Raw genomic sequence first — 24,398 nt, 5'->3', positions numbered from 1 at the left:
TTATTATTATTATTATTATTATTATTATTATTATTATTATTATTATTATTATTATTTATTTCTTAGCAGACGCCCTTATCCAGGGCGACTTACAATCGTAAGCAAATACATTTCAAGTGTTACAATACAAGTAATACAATAAGAGCAAGAAATACAATAACTTTTGTTCAAGCAAAGTACAAGTGTGACAAACCACAATTCAATAATACAGCAGATAATAGTGATAGTTACATCAGGATATGATTAAATAGTGATAGTTACATCAGGATGTGATTAAATACAAAGTACTACAGGTTAAACACTTAGCAGATTACAGTATTCTGAAGTACAGGATTAAATGCAGTAAAATAGGGGGCAGATAAGAGCAAAATAAAGCACATTTACATGAAGGGTGATAGTGTCCCAGGATACAAACAGAGGAGTTCTACAGGTGCTCTTTGAAGAGGTGAGTCTTAAGGAGGCGCCGGAATGTGGTCAGGGACTGGGCAGTCCTGACATCTGTAGGAAGGTCATTCCACCACTGCGGAGCAAGGGTGGAGAAGGAGCGGGGTCTGGAGGCAGGGGAGCGTAGCGGAGGTAGAGCTAGTCTTCTAGTGCTGTACATGATTCCATGACTGAGGGGGGAACCGGTTCATACAGTAACCGCACGGTCTCTATATTAACGCTGCATTTTCAACACATAAGCAATACACACACTAAGAATTTAACCACAAAATGCATTTTTAAAAATCAGAGAGCAGACAAACCAAAGGCTTATCTAAACAGAATTGACTTGTTTTCTTTTTCTAGCATTGCACAAGTTCATATCCAACAGAAAGCAAGCCAAACATGTTCACCCTATACTACCTCGCTAGGGTTTATTTTTCGGATCCCAGTAGATTAGACGGCGCCTGTATATGTTTTACGTTTAGTCATTAAAGTGGGCTCAAAAAAAAAAAAAAAAATGCGTCCCTTCCACCTCCCCCAACCTGACGCCGGCCGTGTCTCAGCAGGGCTATCTGCAATGAGAGGCGCTGATAACCATCTCCTTAGCCTAGCAAGTGAAAAACAGTTTTGTTTTTTTTAACACATGCTTTAGTTTATAAGCAGGCGCTTTCTGCACTGATAAGCAGCGGCGTACTGTTGAGAACTGAAATAGAAGTGTGAATTTGTTAAGCGGTTCTCAGACCTTTGAAACAGTGTGCTAAACTGACACCTGATGGGAGTAACTGTGGCGTTGCTGAATTAAAAAAAGAGAGCGGTGATATATTTTAACGGCCTTGTTAACCTGTTTTATTTTGCGACACATTGACTTCTATTTGTAGCCCGTGTGCCAGTTTCAAAATGAGTTGCAATCGTAGGATGAGCAATAAGGGGTATTGCCAAGCTGAACAGAATCACACGGGAATCCAGCACAGAACACATTCACACGAGTCACCACCTCCCTCTGTTTACTGAGGTTAATGCTTTATGAACGAGCAGACTGGCAGAGACTATACCACAGGCCTATCGCAATGCATTACTTACACATGCGGGTCACTCTTCTGCCTGGAACACCGCGGATCCACTTACCATGAAGCTTGTTATTAATCTCATTATTAAGTTATTGAGAGTATTAAATTCTGTCCATGTACGGAGCTGTCTGTAGTCTATTCATCGATCAGTCTGAATGGCGCACTTATATTTTTGCATGTAAGGACAATGGCCAAAGGTTTAGCATCACCCTATAGAACGAACTAATTTTGCTTTATAAAGGCCAATGAAACCTGCTGAATAATATTACATTATCATTTTAAATCCAACATGAAATACTGTACTACTGTTATGGCTTCAGGTAGACTTTTGCAATATCATTTTGTAGTTTATTTGATTACATAATGTTACATTATATATATATATAAATTATATATATATATATATCAATATTAAAGTTCTAGATGGTGCAAAACTTTTGTCCAGAGCTGTATGGTATTTCCCACGCTAAGAGAAGTGGTGCGCAGATCTGAAAGGCGTGAAACTGTGGTGTTTGTTTTCTGTAGAAATAGTACGCTGTGAAGATTGCAAGATCCCTATTTGAAGGGTTAGCAGCTTTAACCGCAATAGCTGTGAAAACAGCTTGAGGACCGGGGTCAACTGACTACAAACAACCCGAAATGTAATGTAATGGCCCCCGACGCACGCAACTTGTTTGGATAGGCTTACACTGGCAATCTTACTTCGCTTTTATTTTAGTCAAAGCGCGGTTGAAATGTAGACTCGCGTTCTACAGTGTTTTTGTCCCCACAAACTATAAATACATTTTCACTGAAATGAGCGATCATTTCAACACGTTTTTTTTTTCAAAGCAGCCTATAGCTTGATTTGACGGAGCTGAGAAACAACTTGGGAGCCATTCTGTCACGGAATGGTTTGCTCCCGTTTATGTTTTAATTACCAGGTCTTTTTTTTCCCTTCTTCTTTAAAAAAAAAAATAGGAGTCCATTTAAGACTGGAGTTGGTAGTATTCACAAAGCTTATATTTTCATGAATACTCTACAGAGTTTTGCACGACCAGTAAGTATCATTCTGTGTGTGTGTGTGTGTGTGTGTGTGTGTGTGTGTGTATATATATATATATATATATATATATAATGCACACGCATGTATCAACTAAACTTCAGTATGGTAATTATATATATATATATGTATGTGTTTTTGTTTAGCATTGTAGTATTTCAGTAGCATTGAAATACTATTATTGAATACTACTAGGCTTTTTTTTAAAATTAGTTTATTATATTAAATAACACGAACACAACATTTGTTAACGTGTTAGTAAGCTGCTTGTTAGCGCTTCTAAGTGCAGCCAAGCATTCTTCAGTGATGAATGAGTAGAAGCTGTATTTAAGTTTTTCACGGATAGTAAATGGCATTCGTTTCCGTTGAAACAAAGCTGCTTCGTTTTTTTTTTTTGGTTCTGTTACAGTACAAGGTCAACAGGGGTGTTTTTTAGTTAGTTTATTTCATGCACATGCAGGCTCCTCGATAGATCGTGTTCATTGAAACCAGCGCTTGTGCACCACGCTGCAGTCCGAAACTCTTGTAGGCAACAGTCGTTCTGTGTGTGGTGAGAAACTAAAACGATTGAACTTCCGAACTCTTTAAATCACTTCTTTCCACTCTCAACTGGTTTCGCAATGTTTTTTTCCCACAAAATATACACTGAACTCTGAACCATCAAATATATAACACCTAGCCTACTGCAGCCTGTTGAGACCGGGGACAGTTGTAACACCTTGAAAGTAAATTCTTTCCCCGCATTTCCTTTTGTGATATATACCTGTGTTACCAGTTTAGGAGTCCAGGCTTGCATATTCTCACCCCCGATCTCAGTATAATTGACACACGTGATTGCTCTTAGCTCTGTTGGTTCTTGCTGGAACATGAGGTTTAGTAATGGCTCCCTGTGCTGGGGTCAGTTGTAACACGTGTTACAACTGACCCCATACAACATTGGCTAGCTCCACTATAGGCACATGAAGCTTCCACTGGAGGAAAAAAACTACGTATGTCACATTGGTGACTCAGAGTGTCATTCTTGCTTGAAAAGGCTTATAATTTTAGGGACGTTAAAAAGTTTTAAAAGTAGGACCACAAAAAAAAGAGCCGTATGTGAACATTTTGATTTTTCAATAAAGATTCAATTTTTGAGTTAAATAAAAACAAACATATTTGCTTCATATGAAAATGGATCTTATTCAATAAAGCATTAAGTTTTTGTTAACTGAAACGTGCTGTTGAATTATTGAATTATCTTTCACAGAATGTTCCAACTGACCCTGGCCATGGGGTCAGTTGTAACATCGGACACCTTACATGCAGGCGCTCTTGCTGTGTGTTCACATTTTAAAACAGCATCACTGTGGGGATTGATAGAGGACAGGTGTAAGTTATTTGTATCAAAGTCTGGTCAAACTGGCTCAAATCATTTGTGCGTAATGGAGAGAAAGGTAAAAAATATGATGTTCCCATGGATTCTGTGAATTGTGTGACAGAAATAGATGAACACACTTTAGACTGAAAGTCTGTGATTCATCTGTGAACTCTTACTACTAGAACAAGCGTCCCACACATGTTCTCATAAACAGAATATATGTTTTTTTTTCTTCCAGAATCTAACGGTCATTTCTAAAGATGCTGCGGGCACAGAATGTTCTTTATGCGATTTCTTCACAGAACGTAGATTCAGACGTCGAATACCGGGTGAGTGGATCGCCACATTTTGTAATATGTGTTCGTTTGCTTATTATATTTAATTATATATATATATATATATATATATATATATATATATATATATATATATATATATATATATATATAATTTCAATCACTAAAGTATTGGTGACCTGGATATAATACAAAACAAAATATGGAAATTCTCACGACATGAACTAATGAAGTCTTAGGAACCTCTATTATATTTTCTGCCTCTGTTATGGGCAGAAGTGCTATAGGACAATGCTACCCAGACTGAACTGCCCACTTGCATTCTGTACAGTTCTGTGTACACGCCGTGTCATTTGGATCGGATCCTTGCATACTTAGGGGGAAAAAAAAATCCTATAGATTTTAATTAACTGCTGGTTTTTGAAAGACAATGCTGTTCATCTTCAGAGCCGAAAAAATAATTTTGCAAGAACCAAACCACTCTAAAATTCAAGGTTTTTAGCTCTGTTTGGCGGGTGTTCTCGTTTTTGTTTTAAGCCTGTGATTTTGCTGCTGGCGTAGCAAAAACAGAATCTCAGTGTAACTACAGGTGTATCTTAAACATCAATACAAAAAAACCCACTATCTACTCATGATGTCATGCTGTACAGCTACAGAACATGCATTTATTTTTTTGCAAACTGTCAAATCTTCTGTACATACAGCTGTACAAATAGATATTTGATGGCATAGCCGCGGTTGATCCCGTTTTGTTCTGGTTCCCTTTTCCCTCACTGTATATACAGTGTAGACTGTATAGCTTTCAAGACCACAACAGTGTCTTCATCAGGGGAGAAGTGGAGTTTGGAAAATAATTATGTGGTCATGCAAGCTATCGCCAGACCATACTGTGGACGGGTAGCGTTAGGCTGTAGAGGAAGCGGGGCATCCAGCAATTAGAGAAAAAAGAATAACCTGTGGAAATTATGTAAAGTATCAGAACCCCACAGGGTCTCTGTGAATGTGCGGCACTGAGACTCCGAACACACCAGTACAAGTCATCTACGAGTCCATTTATAAAATAGTGGAAGTCTAAACTTCCCTTTCCTGTTAGAAGTCAATAGATGTCTATTGTGGGATGATATTTTCTCTCTGTCTGCATATTATGTTAAATATAATCTCATGCAGGACATTTTAGTTCCACTTTTAAAAAATAAAAATAAAATAAAAATGGTAAGACACAAAGACATACTGACAGCTAGGCATTTTGAATCGAAAACCCGCTTGCATTCTCCTTCTTAATAATTGGTCAGTTATTTGTGTAAATATTTTTGTAAATTATTTATTTGAGATGAAAGTAGGCTATAGGAGATTTTTTTTTTACTGGAAATAAAATTCTAAAGAAAAAAGACAAAACAATCACATTTACTTTTGATTTATTAAAACTGTAATATTTAAATAATGCTATAATTACATATTTTGTTAATTCAACTTAAATGAAAAGTGATTGACGTTAATTGTATTTGAAGGCTAATCATTAAGGCAGATTTTTTTCACATATTCGCAAAAGCCTGTTATATCAGCAAATTAAAATTGTAATATTCTGCAAAGCAACTTAAATATATATATATTTAAAAGGACACGTGTAAAACATTACAGCTCAATAAAAATAATAATTGAACAACATCTATCTCGTGTAAAATTATATTGCATTTTAAATGCAAAAATACAAAGGGGTTGCAATATAATTATTTCAACAAAGAATAAACTGAAATATCACTGTGTATCTTAATATGCATAGCTAAAAAAAAAAAAAAAACTTAAAACACAGTCACCAATACTAAACTGTAAAAATATAAACTCAACAGATAGGATCACAAACTCGTTATTAATGGTATGTGTGCATTCCACGGCTTTCATTTTACAATTACAAAGTCTTTAGTTGCAATTTTACATTTAAAACTCACACTCTTGAAAAATACAATTTATGCAATCCATCACTATATATAAAAATATATATCATGAATTGGCATTTATGTGTTAGCCTCACAGATGAATAAATATTTCAGTTTCACTAGCTTCACGAAAAAAAAACTGCTCCCCCCAAATATTACAAATAATGCACAGATTCTCACAAGAACATTTTACACAATTGAATACAAATATACATAGAGAGCGAGAGAGAGAGCTGTGTGCGGTTATAAAACAATATATATTTGCAAAAGCTAAAATTTGAATTGTTTTATAACTCCATACTCAATTTAAATGCATCAATTATGAGTCCTGCTTTTTTCTAAGCACTTTAAAATGTGAAGAAACGGCCGGAGCCTGGAAGGGGGTTGTGTATATTGCGCAGTGCGCCTGAATCTGCTGTGATGTGGGTAACACATCTACACGAAGCACCGAGTGCAGTGCCAAACTGTCACTAGTCAGGTCATATCCTCTGTGTCTTCAAAGCCTTCTGAAACTTTTTTTCTTTTATAATATAAAATGTCTATAAAATGTTGGAGACTGGAAATTCATTTTGGGTGCGTCAGAAGGATGGAAGACAGGCGTGGCCTGCTTACTGTTGAGCCCGTGCTGTCAGTAGTCGCGCCGGACATGGGAAGCGCAGCAGAGCGGTGGCTGGACGAGAAGAGGACGAGACACATGTCCTTCGCGCGGTGTCTGAAGTAGTTGTCCAGCCTGAAATAGAGGATGGGGTTTGCGCAGCTATTGAAGAATGCCAGACACGACGATATGACCAAGCCCCACCTGAGGGCCGTTTGGAGGGAGCAGGTGAGAGAGACTTCCCGCAGGTTGGACACGATGTGGATGCTTTTGAAGACGTTGAAAGGCAACCAGGAGATGACGAAAGCGACGATGATGCTGAAGACCATCTTGATGGAGTGCCTTCGTTTCAGGTCGGTTTTGGCGCTTTGGTGCAGGCGGTGGCGGCGCAGTTTAGCCAGAATGGAGCAGTAACAGAACAAGATAACGGCCAGGGGAAGCACGAACGCGACGATCAGGGACAGCAAGCTGATGCTGCTGAAGGTCGAGCGACTGTCTTCGATGCAGATTAATTTGCCGTCCTCGTCCGCGGACACGTTTCTGTAAACGAGCGCTGGAGCGCCGAGCAGTACCGAAGATACCCAGATGACGCCGCAGGTGATTTGTACGCACCTGTTGTTGCGTAGGAACCTGGAGTCCAGCATCTTGACAATCGCCACGTACCTGTCCACGCTCATGCACGCGAGGAAGAAGATATTGGAGTACCTGTTAACGGCGATGACGTAACTGCTGAACTTGCAAAGGAAGCTTCCAAAATTCCAGTGGTGGTCGTAAGCCGCCGAGACCGACCAGAGAGGCAGCGTGAAAACGAAGACCAAATCCGCCACGGCCAGGTGGATGACGAAAGTATCCACGAGCCTTCTCTTGCAGGATTGCTTGGAACTGAGGATCAGAATGACCAGCAAATTCCCAAAGAGCCCGGTGAAGAACACAAGAAAGTACAGCGCTGGGATGATATACTTCTGGGAAGGGAGCTCGCTGGCGTCACACGCTTCAGTAATATTCAAATCAGAGACGTTAGTGAAGTCAAAGTTGTAGTAATAATAGTCGCTGTAATTGTGGTCGGCTGGTTCGCTAGTGTTTTCCATTGCTGACCGCGTTCAAGGAGGGCTGACTGTATTCTGAGCGCCCTGCAGTTTCTAATACCAGGCAGAGTGAAACTCAGAGGTTTAAAACAAGCTGCCAAGTCACGTGCCAGCCCCTTCACCGCCGCTGTCATGTTTGTTTTGTGGGTAATTTTTTTAAAGGTTGAAAAAAAGTGACAGGCTGGATTTTGAGCGGATATAGCCATTGTAGTGCATTTGTGTCACGCTTCCTGCTGCTTTTGTGTGTGTGTGTGTGTGTTTTTTCTGAAGCAGTCCCGGCATCACAGCTGCGTGGAAATGGGATTCACGTGCGCATTCCTTTAAAGTATGCACGCGCCCAGGTGTTTCCAAAGACGTCATGACAAGGTTAGAGATATAATTTGCTGTAAACAAACATAGTGCCAGTCCATCTTACAGAACTAGCCCATAGCTTATACACAGGTGAAGTATTCTTAATTATCCGATAACAATAGAATCTTTTCTTTTTTTTTTCTTTTTTTTTTTAGAACCAACAAAAAATAATACAAAAATGTATTTCCTTGTGCTGAAAAATAAACCACACTCTTAAGTGCACAAACTAAATACGATTAAGTGAATACAGAGAGAATTTCAACCCGTATTAATAAATCCAATGACAGACGTTCCGACTAGAATTCTAGAAGGCTGCTGGTCAAAACGTTTGTCATTGAATTTATTAGGGTTTCTGCATTACTCCGAGATATTATTTATCAAGTGCGTTTTTTTTTGTTTTGATCTCCCCTTACAGCCAACTAATTTCTCTACTAGAAAAAAAAACTGCCTGCTTCTAGTCGAAATGATATATAATATTATATTATATTATATTATATTATATTATATTATATTATATTGATTGAATAATTCTATATCACAATAACAAGCTATGCGTTCAGTGCCGGACAAACCCACCCCTTAGATGCCCCCTTATAGATTTGGGAGCAGATCCATTTTAAGACAGCGCCAGTATGTTCTGTAGCTTGTGCTTGCTTACTCTTCTCCGGGCTGTTGCTGCACGTGGTTATACATGTCCTCACCTGCTCTGGTACAGCCCCGTGTTTCAGTATCGATCGGTATTTTTAGCATGATGGGTGTACCATTTAAAATATCTGGCGTGCGGTGTTTCTAACCACACCGGTCTTGAGTGGATTATTTCAGCTGTTGCTATGGCTGTTTTTCACACCTTGATACACGGATGATAAGTAGGATGTTCACACAATTATCATTGTGGTATCCGGCTTGAAATTGTTATATTGTTTTTAATGACCTTTAACATTACAAGGTGAGCGTTTTGCATCATCAACGTGAAAAGTAACACAGCAAAACTAACTTATTTATTTATTTATTTATTTATTTATTTATTTTATACCGAAAAGTTCCCGGGTATTTACCATTTCCACCCATATTTGGCCCACTCAAGCAACAGAAAATAATTCACACATAGAAAATCAATGATTTGACATTTTGGGGAAATGCATTTATGTTAATAAAAAAAATTGTTTTAGTGTTTCTTTTAAAAGACACAAGACGAGCGTTGGTACTTGGAAGGAGCAGTTCATCTAACACGCGGGGTTCGAAACGCTCTCGGTTCAGGGCCCCCTTGTGACGTCAGGCACCTGGACTGAGGACTCCCACTCGTCCCCCGACACGCATGCGAGCGTCAGTGACACACTGTCCCTGGAGGTGAAAAGCGCTCAGTGCCTACCGGCGCTCAGTGTATAACACCTGTAACATGTTAAACCAGCGCTCAGTGCCGCACCGCCGAGGACCAGCAGACCATTGCAAGCTAGCAAGCCAATTTAGAAAGTGTCACATGACAAGTGTTCCTGTGGACGTTGAAAAGAATTGTGGGAAATGTCGTTTTATGACCTTGAAATATACCTTTGCTTCTATGCTGATCCCACATTTCCCACAATTCCTTTCAACGTCCCGTCCCTGCCTATTGGCTGAACGTCGCAGAGCAAGCAGGGGCGGCACATTCAAATTTCAAACTGTACAGACAGACACGGAGCACTTAGCTTATTTGTTGTTAAGTTATTAACTGTCTCTGTTGAACCGAACACTGTTTTGTTTTTAGTCGTATTTTTATTTTCATCAGCAGACGCGCTCTGGATGCAAGCACAGTGCTGACATGTCATTTCCTAAAATTATATTAAGCGAGGTTTCTGGTAAATATAGAAAGAAAAAAGGGAGTGTGTATTTGAGCACTAGTACAACAAGACCATGTACGGAATTAAAATGAATGGACTATAGAATAGTCTTTTTTGTAACAATTTAATTGTTTTAAAAGCAAACAAGATTATCCATAAACTAATGTTAACAGAAAATAAATACAAAAAGAGAATTTCGACAAAAGCTGCCTGGAATGGAAGCACTGTCGCTGCTGATTGCTTGTTTCTACACGCTTTGAAAAGGGAGTCTCGTCTTCCAGAATATCACTTACAATGTGCGCCATGGTTTAACATGTTACAGGTGTTATACACTGAGCGCTGGTTTAACATGTTACAGGTGTTACACACCAGCGCCAGGAGGCACTGAGCGCTTTTCACATCCAGGGACAGTGTGTCACTGACCCTGGCATCAAAGTATTTCATATGCACACACAGAAGCCAAGTTAAAAAAAACAGCGCCAGCCATATAAGCATGTGCTATCTGCAAAAGGAGACTCGGTCCTGTAGAGCTGTAATATAAAAGGGTCTGCATGAATAAAGTTTCCTATAAAGATCGGTCCTGTGTTCTGATATTAAGCCCACTGCAGCTGTCTGATAGAAGCTAACCATTGTTAACACGCACGGTCATTTTGCAGTTTAGCACGATTTGACCCGATACTTTCATCCGCACTTTACCATGCTTTCTAGTTGTCTACAATTTGTTTTGCATTAAAATGTGGTCGAACTCAGCTTGTAGGTGTGTTAATACAGAAACGTATTTATGTGTACTGTGGTTTTGACAGGAACGGGATGAGGCGGGTACCAAAACAGCATGAAAAACTGAAAAAAAATGAAAAACAATTAGATGGACACCTTTTAAACGAAGAATTCTGAAACCAAAAACATGTTTAACCAAGTCATTTAGACCCTGGCGTTAAATAATTGACTAGCCCTGTGCTATCAGACTGCAAGCCATGTGATTCAAGTCAATCACACCCAAGCAAAGAAACTAAGAGACCACGCCCTCTCGTATAGAGGCAGTGGTCTTGATGGGAGGAATCCGCGGTTGTTGTGACACCATAACAAGGTGTGTGACAATATTATTATTTGTTTATTTAGCAGACGCCTTTATTCAAGGCGACTTACAAAGACTAGGGTCTATGCATCAGCAATAATAATACAACTACGTTTCACACGAAAGACGGAGCACAAGGAGGTGAAGTGACTTGCTTAGGGTCACACAATGAGTCAGTGGCTGAGGTGGGATTTAAACCGGGGACCTCCTGATTACAAGCCCATTTCTTTAACCACTGTACCACACAGCCTCCTTATATGCTGTTAATACAATACTGCTTGCATTTCTGTGTGTTTGATTCTTTGACGAGGCGCGACGTTTTGAGATGTTTCTGCAAGGCGTTTGCCGAAGTGTCTGTTGATGTTTGAATCATTTTACCTCGTTTTACGCGGAGTGTTTGAAGATATGAAAGACAAGCAAGGCAACGCTGTGCTAGCAGAAAACCCCTATCAAAGTTGAAAGAGCAGGAAATGACTGACTCTCCCAAACATCTAGCACTCTGCGCGCCAGAGATTCTTAAACACGTTCAATTCACGGAACAGGAAAGCATGATTTTTGTTGCGAATTGTATGCATATACTGTAGAGTTCTTATTTGCAAAAAAATATATCATAATAAAAATTGTTGAAAATGTGGAAATTATATAATTCTCTCCTGTCAGACAAATAGGTATGTCAACATTTGCTACTGGTAGCAAAATATGACATGTATAAGCGTCAAATTTTGCTACCTTGTCAAAATCTGCTACCTGGTCAAAATTTAATCTGCAGCTGTAAACGTTTTTTTTTATTTTTTATTTATTTTTTATTTTTTTTGGTCAATTTAAAACAATCCAACAATTCATCTTGGTGGTGATATAGAGAAGAGTTTGAAAAGAGTCTAAAAAAATATATATATATAGCAGAACTTAAATAATGTCATATAATTAACATGACTTATTTTTAAATGTAATATCAACAGCATGATCGGACTTCACACCAGGAAATAGCTATAATAATAATAATAATAATAATAATAATAATAATAATAATAATAATAATAATAGCTTTTCAAAACAATTTTATAGTTGTCTTTTTATCTTTTGCTTTTTATATTTAAAAATATAAAAATGTACCTATAGCGCTCTATCTATCTATCAATCAATCAATCGAATTTATTTTGTATAGCGCCTTTCATGCCAAGGCCCCCCAAAGCGCTTCACATGACAAATAAATATACTATATAATAATATAATATACAATAAAATATCAAAAAACATCCAAAAACAAATGGGACTAAATAAATAAATAAATAAAATACATATTAACACAATTCTAAAACAGGCCATCCCAATCTACAGAAAGTCCTCTGCATGAAGATGTGTTTGAAGCTTTGATTTAAATGCATTCATTGAGTCAGCATTACGGATTTCAATTGGAGGATTGTTCCATAATACAGGTGCATCGTGACTAAAGACTCTTCCGCCACAAGAGCTGCGTTACTGTACACTTTACCGTTCGTTAACACCAGCTGTCTGTATTGAATATAAAACGAATTATTAGTAAAAACAAATCTGCACATGCGCGGTGCAGGGTCAGAATAGTCTGGGCATGCGCAGTACGCAAAGTAAGACGATTTTAACGTTTTATAGGTAGCCTAAATTGACTTGACACCTGGTCTGGGATCTGATACGATCCGGCACCAATTAACCCCTGCTGTACCGAATGTACCTGGAGGTTAGACATGATTCTGAGAGCTCTATTGAGGCTCTATTGAGGGGTCTGTTTTTTTGTTTTGTTTTATTGTAAACAACAAGATAACGCTGGTGTGTGAGGCCCGTTCAAGTTCACGACGTTCACAAAGGCGTTGATTTGAAGATTTGGCTCTCTTTTGAGCGTGTTCACGTGGATGTTTTTTTTTAGATGAAACTGATCTAAGGAAATGCTTCGTTTGAAGCAGATCAGATTTGCTTGTGGTTTTCTGGTATGGAATCACCGCATCTCGGACGAGCGCTATATTTTCTTTCTTTTTCTAGACTACTTCCGCCTGATGGTTTGCAGTTTGAAAACTTCTGCTCGACACGTGCAGGTGTTGCAAACAGATGCAAAAATAAAATTAAAACATTTTGCAAACTTTTATAAGGGTAAAAAGGGGAATTTCGACTTTTTTGTTTGTCATAGCAGTCGCTGAAGAAGAGTTTACTGCACACTCCTTGCAGATATTCGAGCGCAGCCTTGGTTCATGAATCACCCTTTATGTATCAGAGCCTGATTTTGATGTGATGAAGCCACCAGACATTTCTTTGTATAAGACAGCTTGCATCAGATGGAAATCACACTAAGATTTACTACAATTTGAATCATTCTTATTTAACTTTTATATGATAAAATAGTATCATACAGCACCCTGTACAGTATGTATATTTAACTGTACTCTCAATCAGAATGTAAAACCCCTAAACATTGTGAACTCCCCTTTACAGGACCTCTCCCGCCTCTTCAGTGGCGACATGTGTTTTTCCCACTTCTACAACATGTAGAATTGTACCATGCTAAGCGTCCTATCTGAGGATCTGCTTTTCGATGCATACTCTATGTCTTGGTAGGGCAGCTTCTCATAGCCCACAGAGTTCACATAGACAGATTCTAAAGTTTAATTAAAACCACAGTGTCAGAAGGAGCTATGAAAGGGACATTGCTCAATAGAACTGTTCAGGAGCAATCGTGGTGTTGAGTAAAAACACCCAAGGTGGTCTGCGGACTGCACTGGATAGGTGGTCCGTGTCAGGAGGTCGCTCAACACATCCCCCCAGTGGTGAGTCTCATACCTTCCAAGTTTCAATTAAATTCAGCAGATCGTCCCAGTGATAGAGCGACAAACCAGCAGACTGAGCACCAATCAGATTGGTGACCCGTTTCTCATTTAATAATATATATTGCCATTTTGTAAGACAATATTATTTATGGATGACCACCCCCCCCCCCAAAAAAAACCCCTGTTTCTGCTTTCGATGCTGCTGAATGTGCAGATGACTGAATTGTGTACCCTACTGTACATGAATGCATACATACATAAAGGGGTTCATTTGTAAACAGAAAGGTACCAGATCTCAGAATTCAGGAAGATCATTTCTGTTTCCAGATCTAATGTACTGCCCTTGATTTACTGCAGCTCCCACATATGCTTCAAACACACACGCGCACACGCACGCACACATTCATACACATGACATCATCTCATGATGAAGAACCCTGGAACCCCCCAGTACATTTTCTCTGTTTGAAAGGGGCCATGTCTCTCTAGCAGGTTCGAGTGATTCGAGACTCTGGCAGTGTTTTCCCTCTCCCTCCAGGTGGCCCTGCCGTTGATGAAGCAGCTCCTGCCCTATTCCCCGTTCAATTTGAGCCTGCGTAGGTTCTCCTTCACTTTCACAAACTCAGGCACGTCTTCCTCGTCTGCTTTCGGTTTCATCTGCTCCTGCTCGTACTGCAACATAGAAATAAGGATCACCCCTTCAGGGAATGCATGCACAAATACAGAGGACAAAAGCATGCTTCTAAACACAACCCTGTAGACATGAAACTAGCTAGAAATTCCAACGCTTTGCCCTTAAAACTCAGGGCCGATTCACAAGGCTTTAAGGGGCGCTCTGTTAAGGTGTGTCTCTGTACGGAGCGTTCCTGTGAACGGGGCCCCCTCTCGAGTCTCCTGTGCGGCGCTCGTACCAGTTCCAGTTTCTGCTGCCTCTTCTTGAGCTCCTGCTCTAGGTCTGATTTGGGTCTCTGCGCCTCTTCCTGTTCTCGGAGCTGCTCCAGCTTCCTCTGCTCCAGCACTCTCTGCAGCTCTGGCTTGTTCTCTGGCAGAAGACCCCTGGACACAGCAAGGACTACAGTTAGACTGCAACACCAAACAGTAGGGTGATCATGTGGCTCCATGTTCGCCGGGACAGTTCAGGTGTTTAAACTTCCATCGCAGTGCAGTCTGGTACCTGTTTCATTGGAATCTTTTCTTTAAAAGAAGCAGGACTACATTTACCAGAATGCACTGGGGTTGGAGTTACAAAGCCTGAATTGTTCCAAACTGTCCTGGTGAACATGGGGGCTTATACTTGTGTAAGGGAAGTATTACAGAGAACTCTAGTAACTTCGGATATGTTTGCTTGTTTCACAATCTGTTTGGAGGAAATAAAAAAAAGAAATGTTCTTGCATAACAATTAAAGGGAAGCTTGAGAGGAGATGATGTCCGGGTTTATTAACAAACATCCCATTTTCATTAACCAAATGCTTGATAGCCTCATATGAGAATGCCATTCCCCTCCCATATAAAACAATGGAAAAAAATGTATTATATGTCCAAAGCTAGTTTTTTTCAGCTGTGTTGGTTATTTGATGCATGAAAGGGTTTGTAAGAAGGACCCATTTTGAAGAGTGTTCTTGGAGATGTATTTGTTTGTTGCTGGGATCTCAGTCGCTGCTAGCTCATCTAGTTTGCTGGTTTTACTCACCGCTTGCAGCTCAGAACGAGCTCTCTGTGCAGGTCCTGGTGGCGTTGTGAATCCAGGACGGGGTGGGTTACCTTTCTGGGCTGAATTAAATCCTGGGGGCTGTCAGTGTCCAGGTAAGAGGGGGGCGTTCTGATGCTGTAGTCTTCTGTAAGCAAGAGACAGGACGACACTCAAAAAGACAAGTGCAGTCAAGCACAGTCAAGCACAGTCAAGCCATGGCAAATTACAAGCAACGTGTGGCATAGCGGCTCTCCAAATAGAGTCTGGGGTCCCATAGGCATCCGGAAAGGTTGCTGAGCAGGTCCCCGTGAAATTCTTAATCTTTTGTGAAGCAACATGAATATTTAACGTGAACAAAAGTGTCCTTTCACCCAATCGTGGCAAATATATACACACTGAGTAGAATGATACGGCAACTAAATATCTACATACGGTATACACTGTATAAAACAGAATACAACAAGTTACATACATGAAATCACTGTTTGGTTGGTATGCAAATTAATTAATATGCATGTAAAATGCTAATTCATTCATATACATGTAAAAGCAACCAAATTAAAATGTAACATTAAAACCTAACTGCATTTTACCATGTCTGCACAGTTGTGCGTGGTATGAAACATAAGTGGATGGACTGCCCCCTTGTGGCCATGGAGCCAACAGCAGCCTCAAACCACAACTACTGTACATAGTGGACTAATAGATTAGGGTACAAACGGTATTGGATACTGAAACACAGATCGGTACCTTTTCTTTGCTTCCTGAATCCAGTCTTTCGTATGCGTCGCAACACAGACAAAGAGAAAACAGCAAGAAATTCATGTAGGCAAAGATTGCAAACTGTTGCACTGTATTTTGCAAGTGTGTAGATTTCTAAAAAGTGGGTTAAATGCCATAGAGATGACGCTTCGTGTATAAAATGTCCATAACATATTGAATAAGAGTATATGGGGTAAGCAAATCAACAGATAGGGAAAATAGCAATCAAGAGCATTTTCATGAATAAGAAATCTTATTTGAATCATGAAGCGTTCTTTAAATAACTCGGTGTGCTGGATATATGAATATGAATGTTCATTTTAAAATGTTATCAGTTTACAGTCTGCAGTTTTGGTATAGTCCAGTCACTCAGTTTTTCATCAGGGAATAAGCCAGGGCGTTCTATGTCCTGCCCCGTTCTCAGCCCTGCCCAGTCTCCCACTCCGAGAGGCGACTCTATCACGCACACAGAGCTCTAGAACTGAATGTCTATTGTTCGCATGGTAGTGAAATCTGGAAAGCGCAACAGATGTCCATTAAAAGATTAAAGCCGATGTGAATCGGATTACATGTGTTAATCTCTGTGATTGCTGCTGTAGAGGGAGAGGGGGAGGGTGTGTGGACTAGCCTACACTGACTCAAGCGCCACAGCCATTTTACTGTTCGTGAATTTTCATCATCATCATTTTCATGAGAAGACTCCTAGTGTAGAAATCATTAAAAGTATCTAACATTTACTTTCCATAACGTGCGTAAAACAATGAGAAAGGTTTAAGTCCAAATGGATGGAGCCGTCATAACTTAAATTCTATAGTGAAGACTTTTGTATCCCTTGTTAAGTTTGACTAGTATCTTAAATTCTTATAACTACAAAAAATCCTCCGGTACAGTATATATTATAAATCCTCCGGTACAGTATATATTATAAATCCTCCGGTACAGTATATATTATAAATCCTCCGGTACAGTATATATTATAAATCCTCCAGTACGGTATATATTATAAATCCTCCAGTACAGTATATATTATATTGACGCTGTAAAAACAACTTTATTTCACGGGACACTTTTTATTGTTTGTTAACAGCTAGTTTACAGAAACACATGAAACATGTTCTGTTAATATACTGACTATACAGCAGTGTGCAAATGTATCAGAACACCCCATTGCTTCTGTTGTTGTGCGTATGAAATCAAACCACCGTTACTGAAAATCTTGGAAAAATGGCAAAGCAAATTAATTAGCGATCGTCTAATTTAATTGATGACTTTAATAGGACACACATGCAATTCATTTAAAATAGTAAGAGAAAATGAACACAGAGCCACAAACATGGTTGGATTAAGATACCTAATTAAAGCACAACGTGTTTCTATATCACTGATTAGTGACGGAATAACGCAGGATGTTTGTGAAATGGATTGTAAGCTTGCTGTAAAGTGTGCATTAAGTTCAGTATTAGCATAACGAAATGCCAGTTTACTGCTTTACAGTACTGAACAGGAAGTCAAACGAGACTATTCTGTGTAGCTGTCTCACGCGTATGGTAAGCCTGATACACAAGCAAGCCCAGACTGCCTCAGCTCATCGGGGTGGGACTCACTCTCTTTGCGTGTGATCCTCCCATGGTGGTTAGTGGACTGGGTTTCCTCACAGACGATTTCCTCGCGGTCTCAAATGAACCGTTTTTCTGCAGGAACCTTACATCCAGAGAAAGCCATTGGTGTGCTAAAGAAATGAAACCGACTGCGCTGTTAACACATGGCTTCAGCATGCTGTCAGCCTACACTGAATCGGAGCTATGTCTTCACAAGCATGCCCACACACTGAATCTATACAGATCCGTGAAATCTCATTATGGTATGGGGTTGATCCAGTTTAAGCCCACGGAGCCACGATACTCAGGGACGGAAGATGATTAGTGTAATTGTCAGGGGCAGCTTCAGTACTGTTCTGTGACGTAATAACAAACTATTAAACCGGCTGTCTTGCTTTGGAAAAACCTTCCATCTGACCGACATACGAACCTTTTAATTGCGCCATTGAGAGCACAGGGGTGCTTTAATATTTCTGTTATGACCGAAACAGAAAATGACTTACAAAGTTAGTCAAACAAGAAGACTAAGGAATAAAATCCCTGAGCCGTATCGAGTGTTCTTTAAAGGGGTAGTGATAACTGTCATCTCACTGCCTGGCCCCACAGAGACTGGACAGAATCCTAGAAATCATAATAAATGTATTAATTTGCATGCGCAAACATGCAACCAGCGTTCAAGTCTACATCTCTGTGCTCCGGTGAATATGTGCTGTGATCTATTGCTCCTCCCTGCCAGGCGCTGCATTGCTCTGCGCTCGACTGCCCCTGCCTTGGTGTTTACTGCGTGAAGGGAAGAACAAATCATGAGATAATAAACTGTGTGTTAAAAACGAATCAGAAATCTGGGGCACAGACGCGCCTCACCATATATACAACATGACCAACGGTAAGCTGGCTACACCGTTTTATTAAACGTGTCAGCGTTTGGAGGGGGTCTTGGTTTCGTACGAGGTGTGCATTTTGTCAAGCAGGAAGTAAGTTTTAGATTTTGAGGACGTGGCCATTGTGTTAATAATATATATATATATGTCAGGCAGGCCGGAGTGATGTTATTAATGCATTCACGAAACCTGTTCGCTTCGAGTTCTTAAAAACATTCTCCACGTGTCAGAGTGTGTCGGATAAGCTTGGAATTTGGAAGTTCGGTATTTGTATTCGAACCGTGTTCCGTGCAGGTCCGGTGTGTGTTAATGCTGGCGGGGTTTGAAACGACATTCCCTTTCACAAACTCCTGCGTGTTTGGTCTGCCGCGTATTATTTCATACACCCCGGTGCGTGTTTGAATGTGTAAGCAGCATTGCCACGTTTCTGACTGTAAACAATTGGAAATGCACTTTACTTTAAAGGTAGGTAATGTGATGACGGGCACAGCCTGAACCTGAGTATAGCGTCCTCTGTGACTACCCTACTCATCATCACAGGAAACACAATTAAGGGTTACCACATTTCCAGAGGCAAAAACTGTGGCTTTGTTTTCTCTCCTTAAATTTACTTACGCCGTAGTAACGCTGAAGTCTTTGAAATAACGTTTGTTTGTTTGTTTTTTTTTAAATCAGTAAAGCCCTATAAACCCACACACCACCCAAAGGAAACATTGTGATATGTGTCTGTTACCCAGGATATATTATATTATTATTAATTAGTCATTTAGCAGACGCTTCTATCCAAAGCAACTTACAGAGAATAGGGGCTGTATGATGTTCTGGTTGGGCAGTGTGAATGGCTGTGTGATGTTCTGGTTGGGCAGTGTGAATGGCTGTGTGATGTTCTGGTTGGGCAGTGTGAATGGCTGTGTGATGTTCTGGTTGGGCAGTGTGAATGGCTGTGTGATGTTCTGGTTGGGCAGTGTGAATGGCTGTGTGATGTTCTGGTTGGGCAGTGTGAATGGCTGTGTGATGTTCTGGTTGGGCAGTGTGAATGGCTGTGTGATGTTCTGGTTGGGCAGTGTGAATGGCTGTATGATGTTCTGGTTGGGCAGTGTGAATGGCTGTGTGATGTTCTGGTTGGGCAGTGTGAATGGCTGTGTGATGTTCTGGTTGGGCAGTGTGAATGGCTGTGTGATGTTCTGGTTGGGCAGTGTGATGGCTGTGTGATGTTCTCTATGGCAGTGTGAATGGCTGTGTGATGTTCTGGTTGGGCAGTGTGAATGGCTGTGTGATGTTCTGGTTGGGCAGTGTGAATGGCTGTGTGATGTTCTGGTTGGGCAGTGTGAATGGCTGTGTGATGTTCTCTATGGCAGTGTGAATGGCTGTGTGATGTTCTGGTTGGGCAGTGTGAATGGCTGTGTGATGTTCTGGTTGGGCAGTGTGAATGGCTGTGTGATGTTCTGGTTGGGCAGTGTGAATGGCTGTGTGATGTTCTGGTTGGGCAGTGTGAATGGCTGTGTGATGTTCTGGTTGGGCAGTGTGAATGGCTGTGTGATGTTCTGGTTGGGCAGTGTGAATGGCTGTGTGATGTTCTGGTTGGGCAGTGTGAATGGCTGTGTGATGTTCTGGTTGGGCAGTGTGAATGGCTGTGTGATGTTCTGGTTGGGCAGTGTGAATGGCTGTGTGATGTTCTGGTTGGGCAGTGTGAATGGCTGTGTGATGTTCTGGTTGGGCAGTGTGAATGGCTGTGTGATGTTCTGGTTGGGCAGTGTGAATGGCTGTGTGATGTTCTGGTTGGGCAGTGTGAATGGCTGTGTGATGTTCTGGTTGGGCAGTGTGAATGGCTGTGTGATGTTCTGGTTGGGCAGTGTGAATGGCTGTGTGATGTTCTGGTTGGGCAGTGTGAATGGCTGTGTGATGTTCTGGTTGGGCAGTGTGAATGGCTGTGTGATGTTCTGGTTGGGCAGTGTGAATGGCTGTGTGATGTTCTGGTTGGGCAGTGTGAATGGCTGTGTGATGTTCTGGTTGGGCAGTGTGAATGGCTGTGTGATGTTCTGGTTGGGCAGTGTGAATGGCTGTGTGATGTTCTGGTTGGGCAGTGTGAATGGCTGTGTGATGTTCTGGTTGGGCAGTGTGAATGGCTGTGTGATGTTCTGGTTGGGCAGTGTGGATGGCTGTGTGATGTTCTGGTTGGGCAGTGTGAATGGCTGTGTGATGTTCTGGTTGGGCAGTGTGAATGGCTGTGTGATGTTCTGGTTGGGCAGTGTGAATGGCTGTGTGATGTTCTGGTTGGGCAGTGTGAATGGCTGTGTGGTGTTCTCTATGGCAGTGTGAATGGCTGTGTGATGTTCTGGTTGGGCAGTGTGAATGGCTGTGTGATGTTCTGGTTGGGCAGTGTGAATGGCTGTGTGGTGTTCTCTATGGCAGTGTGAATGGCTGTGTGGTGTTCTGGTTGGGCTCAGGGTCACACACAGTTAGTCAGTGGCTGAGCTGGGATTGAACCTGGAACCTCCTGGTTACAAGCCCCTTTCTTTAACTACTGGACCACCAAGCCTCCCATATAGACCCAGGCTGTTTACTTGCCATATACAAATCATATTAATCAGGTAGATCCCTCAGACAACCTAAACAGTAGTTTGGCAGAATTATTTCAACAGGACTGGAAACAGAGCAGGGCCCAGCAAACGCACGGTCAGGTGACTCAGCCTGCAAAATGTTTACTGCGTATTTTCTAAAGTCTTTATATAACCCTGCACAAGAAAACAAAACAAGTGTACCATTATCAAATAACTTCAATATGTAAACTGTTTGAAAACAGCATTTAGGTTTTAATTAAAGGACTGCTCTGGTATGGAGAGACATGTCATTCCCTCGTTGCGCATGTGCTTCAGAGAGGGGGTTCTCATTCGTTTCTTTGCAGGGATGTGTTCCCTGTACAGTACTTTGTGAATTCATTCTGTCCCCCTTGTCTTTGGCAGTGTATTCATTCGACGGCATCCTCATCTTTGGCTTGCTGTTTGTTTGCACGTGTGCTTACTTGAAGAAAGTTCCGAAGCTAAAGAACTGGCTCCTGTCAGAAAAGAAAGGCATCTGGGGGGTGTTTTACAAAGGTGGGTATTGTTCTGCAATGCGTCTCATTGGCCTTGGCAATCCCACAGGTTAGGGAGGCAAAACAGGGAAGGACGGCTTCTCCTCATCATGCTACAGCAAACTGTACCGGCCAGGTGAGCTCAGAGCGGACTCCTGCAGGGCTGGCCTTCGTCCTCCAGGGGGCGGTAGCTCGCTGACCTCCGCTCTGGAGTTCCTGGGTGTGGAAGAGGAAGCTGGCTCGGTCGTGGGATCGGAGGACGCTCGCTGAACCTTCAGTTCTCCTGAGCAGCTGTGTGGGGAATCGCTGCCTTCAGGGGAAAAAAATAATTGGACGTTTTAAATTGGGGACAAAATCGGTGGTAAAATAATTGCACTCAGTGTTTCAAAACAAAATATATATATATATACAGTTCTTGTAAAATAAGTTTTGGTTCGTTCTCTTTTGCAGCTGCAGTGATCGGAACGAGACTTCACGTTGTGGTCGCATTGTCCTGCGTGGTGATGGGCTTCTACGTCTTGTTTATAAAATGACCTTAATGTTGGATTCGGGGACGCAGAATGGACAATAGACTCTGTGTGACAAGACGTGTGTGTGCAAGGCTGGACGTTTCAGTGCTTCTCGGTGGTTAGACGAGCCAGATGACGGGGGGTCACCTTTGGACAAGGAAGAATTCACTGCAGGCGAACGATAAAATACTCGCTACTTTCACTTTTAATGTACTATTTTTTTGGGGGGGGACTGATTTATGTATTTTCTTCTCTTCCATTGTTAAAGTAATGCATACTGGAATTTATTACAGTTACACATTTTTAAAGTTCCGGTGTTGTCAGGTGCTGCTCTTCAGTTCCAGTTGCCTCCCATATATGTAAAGTAGACCAGCTAGTCTCTGTTTCTTTTATGTGCGTACCTTCTCATGCACAGCAGTGTATTTGCAGAATCAGCACAGGATATGCGCGTCCTGATCAGCTGTTCACATAGTGGTGCTGGCTCCTGCTGTGATAGGTGTAGCAGCCAGCTGGAACTGAAGAGCAGCTACTGAACTCGGACGAAAGCACCTTCACACAGGCTTAGGACAAAATAAACAATAAATATTGGAGTGATTGCAATAAGGAAAAAAAAAAGGTAATGGGACATTATAAAAAAAAAAATCTGTCATTTGAAGTTACTGCAAAGCGCACCCAGATTATGTTTGGTTATATTTGACAAATCCGTACATTACATCATCAGTTTCAGAGGATTTCAGAACGCCGTTTCCTGGGTAACTGTTGGGTTCTAATGTAAGTGCAGCGGGTACGAGAGACCGGCTTACTTACCGTCTGGCACACATGATGTTTAAAAGAGGTGCCCACAGGGTTTCGATTTGCCAAGGCTGTACAGCTAAATCGATCTTAAATAAATAAATAAATGGTTAATGTCTGCTGGTAAATGAGAGGAGCATAAAAGATGCCGTTAGTTATTCTCGCAATTCCAATGTGTATTACTGCTGTTCACTTTGTGTTTGTCATAACTGTCTTTGTTTTAAAAACACTAATACGTGAAATACCAGACCAAGCGGGACACTTTCCAAGCTGCTGCACTTACACCACACAGAAAGTACAGCAGGGACGATGAAGAAAGTCATTTTAACAGGGGTGCGTTGAGCACCGCGTCTCACACAGATGTTCTCTGACCTCAAGCATGTGCTTGAATATTATTATTTATCACATGGATGTGTGTAGATTTTAGGGCTTGCTGTTATCATGTAGCCGTGTTCATACATATTGAGGGTGTTGTTTTCCGTTTTCTTTATTAAACCTTTGAAAGAGAACGTGCTTCAGAAGTGGTGTATGGGGGTCTTGTGTGGTCTGTGCTTTGCATGATCTTTCAGGTGGTTTAAGAGCTACTGCTTGTTTTAAAGTGAGGTACGATCACATTAGATGCTCACATAGAAGCAAGATTCTTGCCAAGTCTGTATCTTAAAAAGCATCGTTATCGGTGCTTTGCAAAGAATTTCACTAAATCAAAGAGCTATCATTGAACATGGCTAAATCAACCGATTATGATTCTTACTGTGAGCCATGTTTAAAAAAAATCTGAAGCTGGAGCAGTGCAACAGAAAGGATGCTTTTAAAACATGATGTTTAATAACGTGGTAGTCTTCATCAGGGTTTTCCATACAGTAGCTCGCTATCCTTTTACTACTAGAAAACAAACATCAAGCAAAGAGACTAACGAGCAGTTAGCTGATTTCTGGGATAACTGTCCCACACACTGACAGTAACAAGGAACCCATTCAAGACTGAAAACAACCACGATGGAAAAAAAAAAAATTAGAAACCTGACTCAGTGCTGTAGTGAATGTTACAGCAAATGTGATGGATCTGAAATGAATGTGCCGTTGCGAGAGTCTGTGATTATTGCCTCTTGATGTGGAAACCTGTCTGCAGCAGATGAGGACCAGGGTCAGTATGGTCTGTTTGTGACATGACTGGCTTGAAAAATGAAGGGTCAACGTGATGGGAGGTCGTTTCACCTTTAGGAGACCTGCCATATGAAATACTAGCCATGTGTCTGTTG

At 41.0% G+C, this 24,398-nt stretch overlaps 3 protein-coding genes across 3 annotated transcripts; 1 reads left to right on the top strand and 2 right to left on the bottom strand.

Annotated features, from left to right (window-relative positions):
- Nucleotides 1-5,626: 5,626 nt before the first annotated feature.
- On the bottom strand, nt 5,627-7,942 carry LOC117430248 (probable G-protein coupled receptor 25). The gene has a single exon (XM_034050105.3). The coding sequence runs from the start codon at nt 7,803-7,805 to the stop codon at nt 6,687-6,689; it is 1,119 nt and encodes a 372-aa protein (XP_033905996.3). The 5' UTR covers nt 7,806-7,942; the 3' UTR covers nt 5,627-6,686.
- Nucleotides 7,943-9,519: 1,577 nt separating this feature from the next.
- LOC131702118 (protein FAM107B-like) lies at nt 9,520-18,114 on the bottom strand. The gene is made up of 5 exons (XM_059004099.1): nt 17,892-18,114; nt 16,276-16,300; nt 15,526-15,670; nt 14,746-14,890; nt 9,520-14,506 (listed from the first exon to the last, which is right to left on the bottom strand). The coding sequence occupies exons 1-5, from the start codon at nt 18,060-18,062 to the stop codon at nt 14,405-14,407; spliced, it is 588 nt and encodes a 195-aa protein (XP_058860082.1). The 5' UTR covers nt 18,063-18,114; the 3' UTR covers nt 9,520-14,404.
- Nucleotides 18,115-18,593: 479 nt separating this feature from the next.
- Nucleotides 18,594-23,649, top strand: LOC117430259 (protein kish-B). Its single transcript, XM_034050128.3, has 3 exons — nt 18,594-18,771; nt 21,730-21,861; nt 22,290-23,649. Exons 1-3 carry the CDS (start codon nt 18,762-18,764, stop codon nt 22,370-22,372), a joined length of 225 nt encoding a protein of 74 aa, XP_033906019.1. The 5' UTR covers nt 18,594-18,761; the 3' UTR covers nt 22,373-23,649.
- The last annotated feature ends 749 nt before the right edge of the window (nt 23,650-24,398 follow it).

Source organism: Acipenser ruthenus, chromosome 29, assembly GCF_902713425.1.
Source record: "Acipenser ruthenus chromosome 29, fAciRut3.2 maternal haplotype, whole genome shotgun sequence".
Taxonomy (NCBI): domain Eukaryota; kingdom Metazoa; phylum Chordata; class Actinopteri; order Acipenseriformes; family Acipenseridae; genus Acipenser; species Acipenser ruthenus.
The sequence above is the reverse complement of the archived record's forward strand: the minus strand, read 5'-3'. Positions and strand labels throughout refer to the sequence as shown.

Coding starts and splice junctions, on each gene's coding strand:
- LOC117430259 (XM_034050128.3), top strand. Junction 21,862..22,289: donor CTGGGGGGTGTTTTACAAAG/GTGGGTATTGTT, acceptor TCTCTTTTGCAG/CTGCAGTGATCGGAACGAGA.
- LOC131702118 (XM_059004099.1), bottom strand. CDS start 18,062: ATGCTGAAGCCATGTGTTAACAGCGCAGTCGGTTTCATTTCTTTAGCA. Junction 16,301..17,891: donor GAGGATCACACGCAAAGAGA/GTGAGTCCCACC, acceptor CGCATACGAAAG/ACTGGATTCAGGAAGCAAAG. Junction 14,507..14,745: donor GGCAGCAGAAACTGGAACTG/GTACGAGCGCCG, acceptor TCTATGTTGCAG/TACGAGCAGGAGCAGATGAA.
- LOC117430248 (XM_034050105.3), bottom strand. CDS start 7,805: ATGGAAAACACTAGCGAACCAGCCGACCACAATTACAGCGACTATTAT.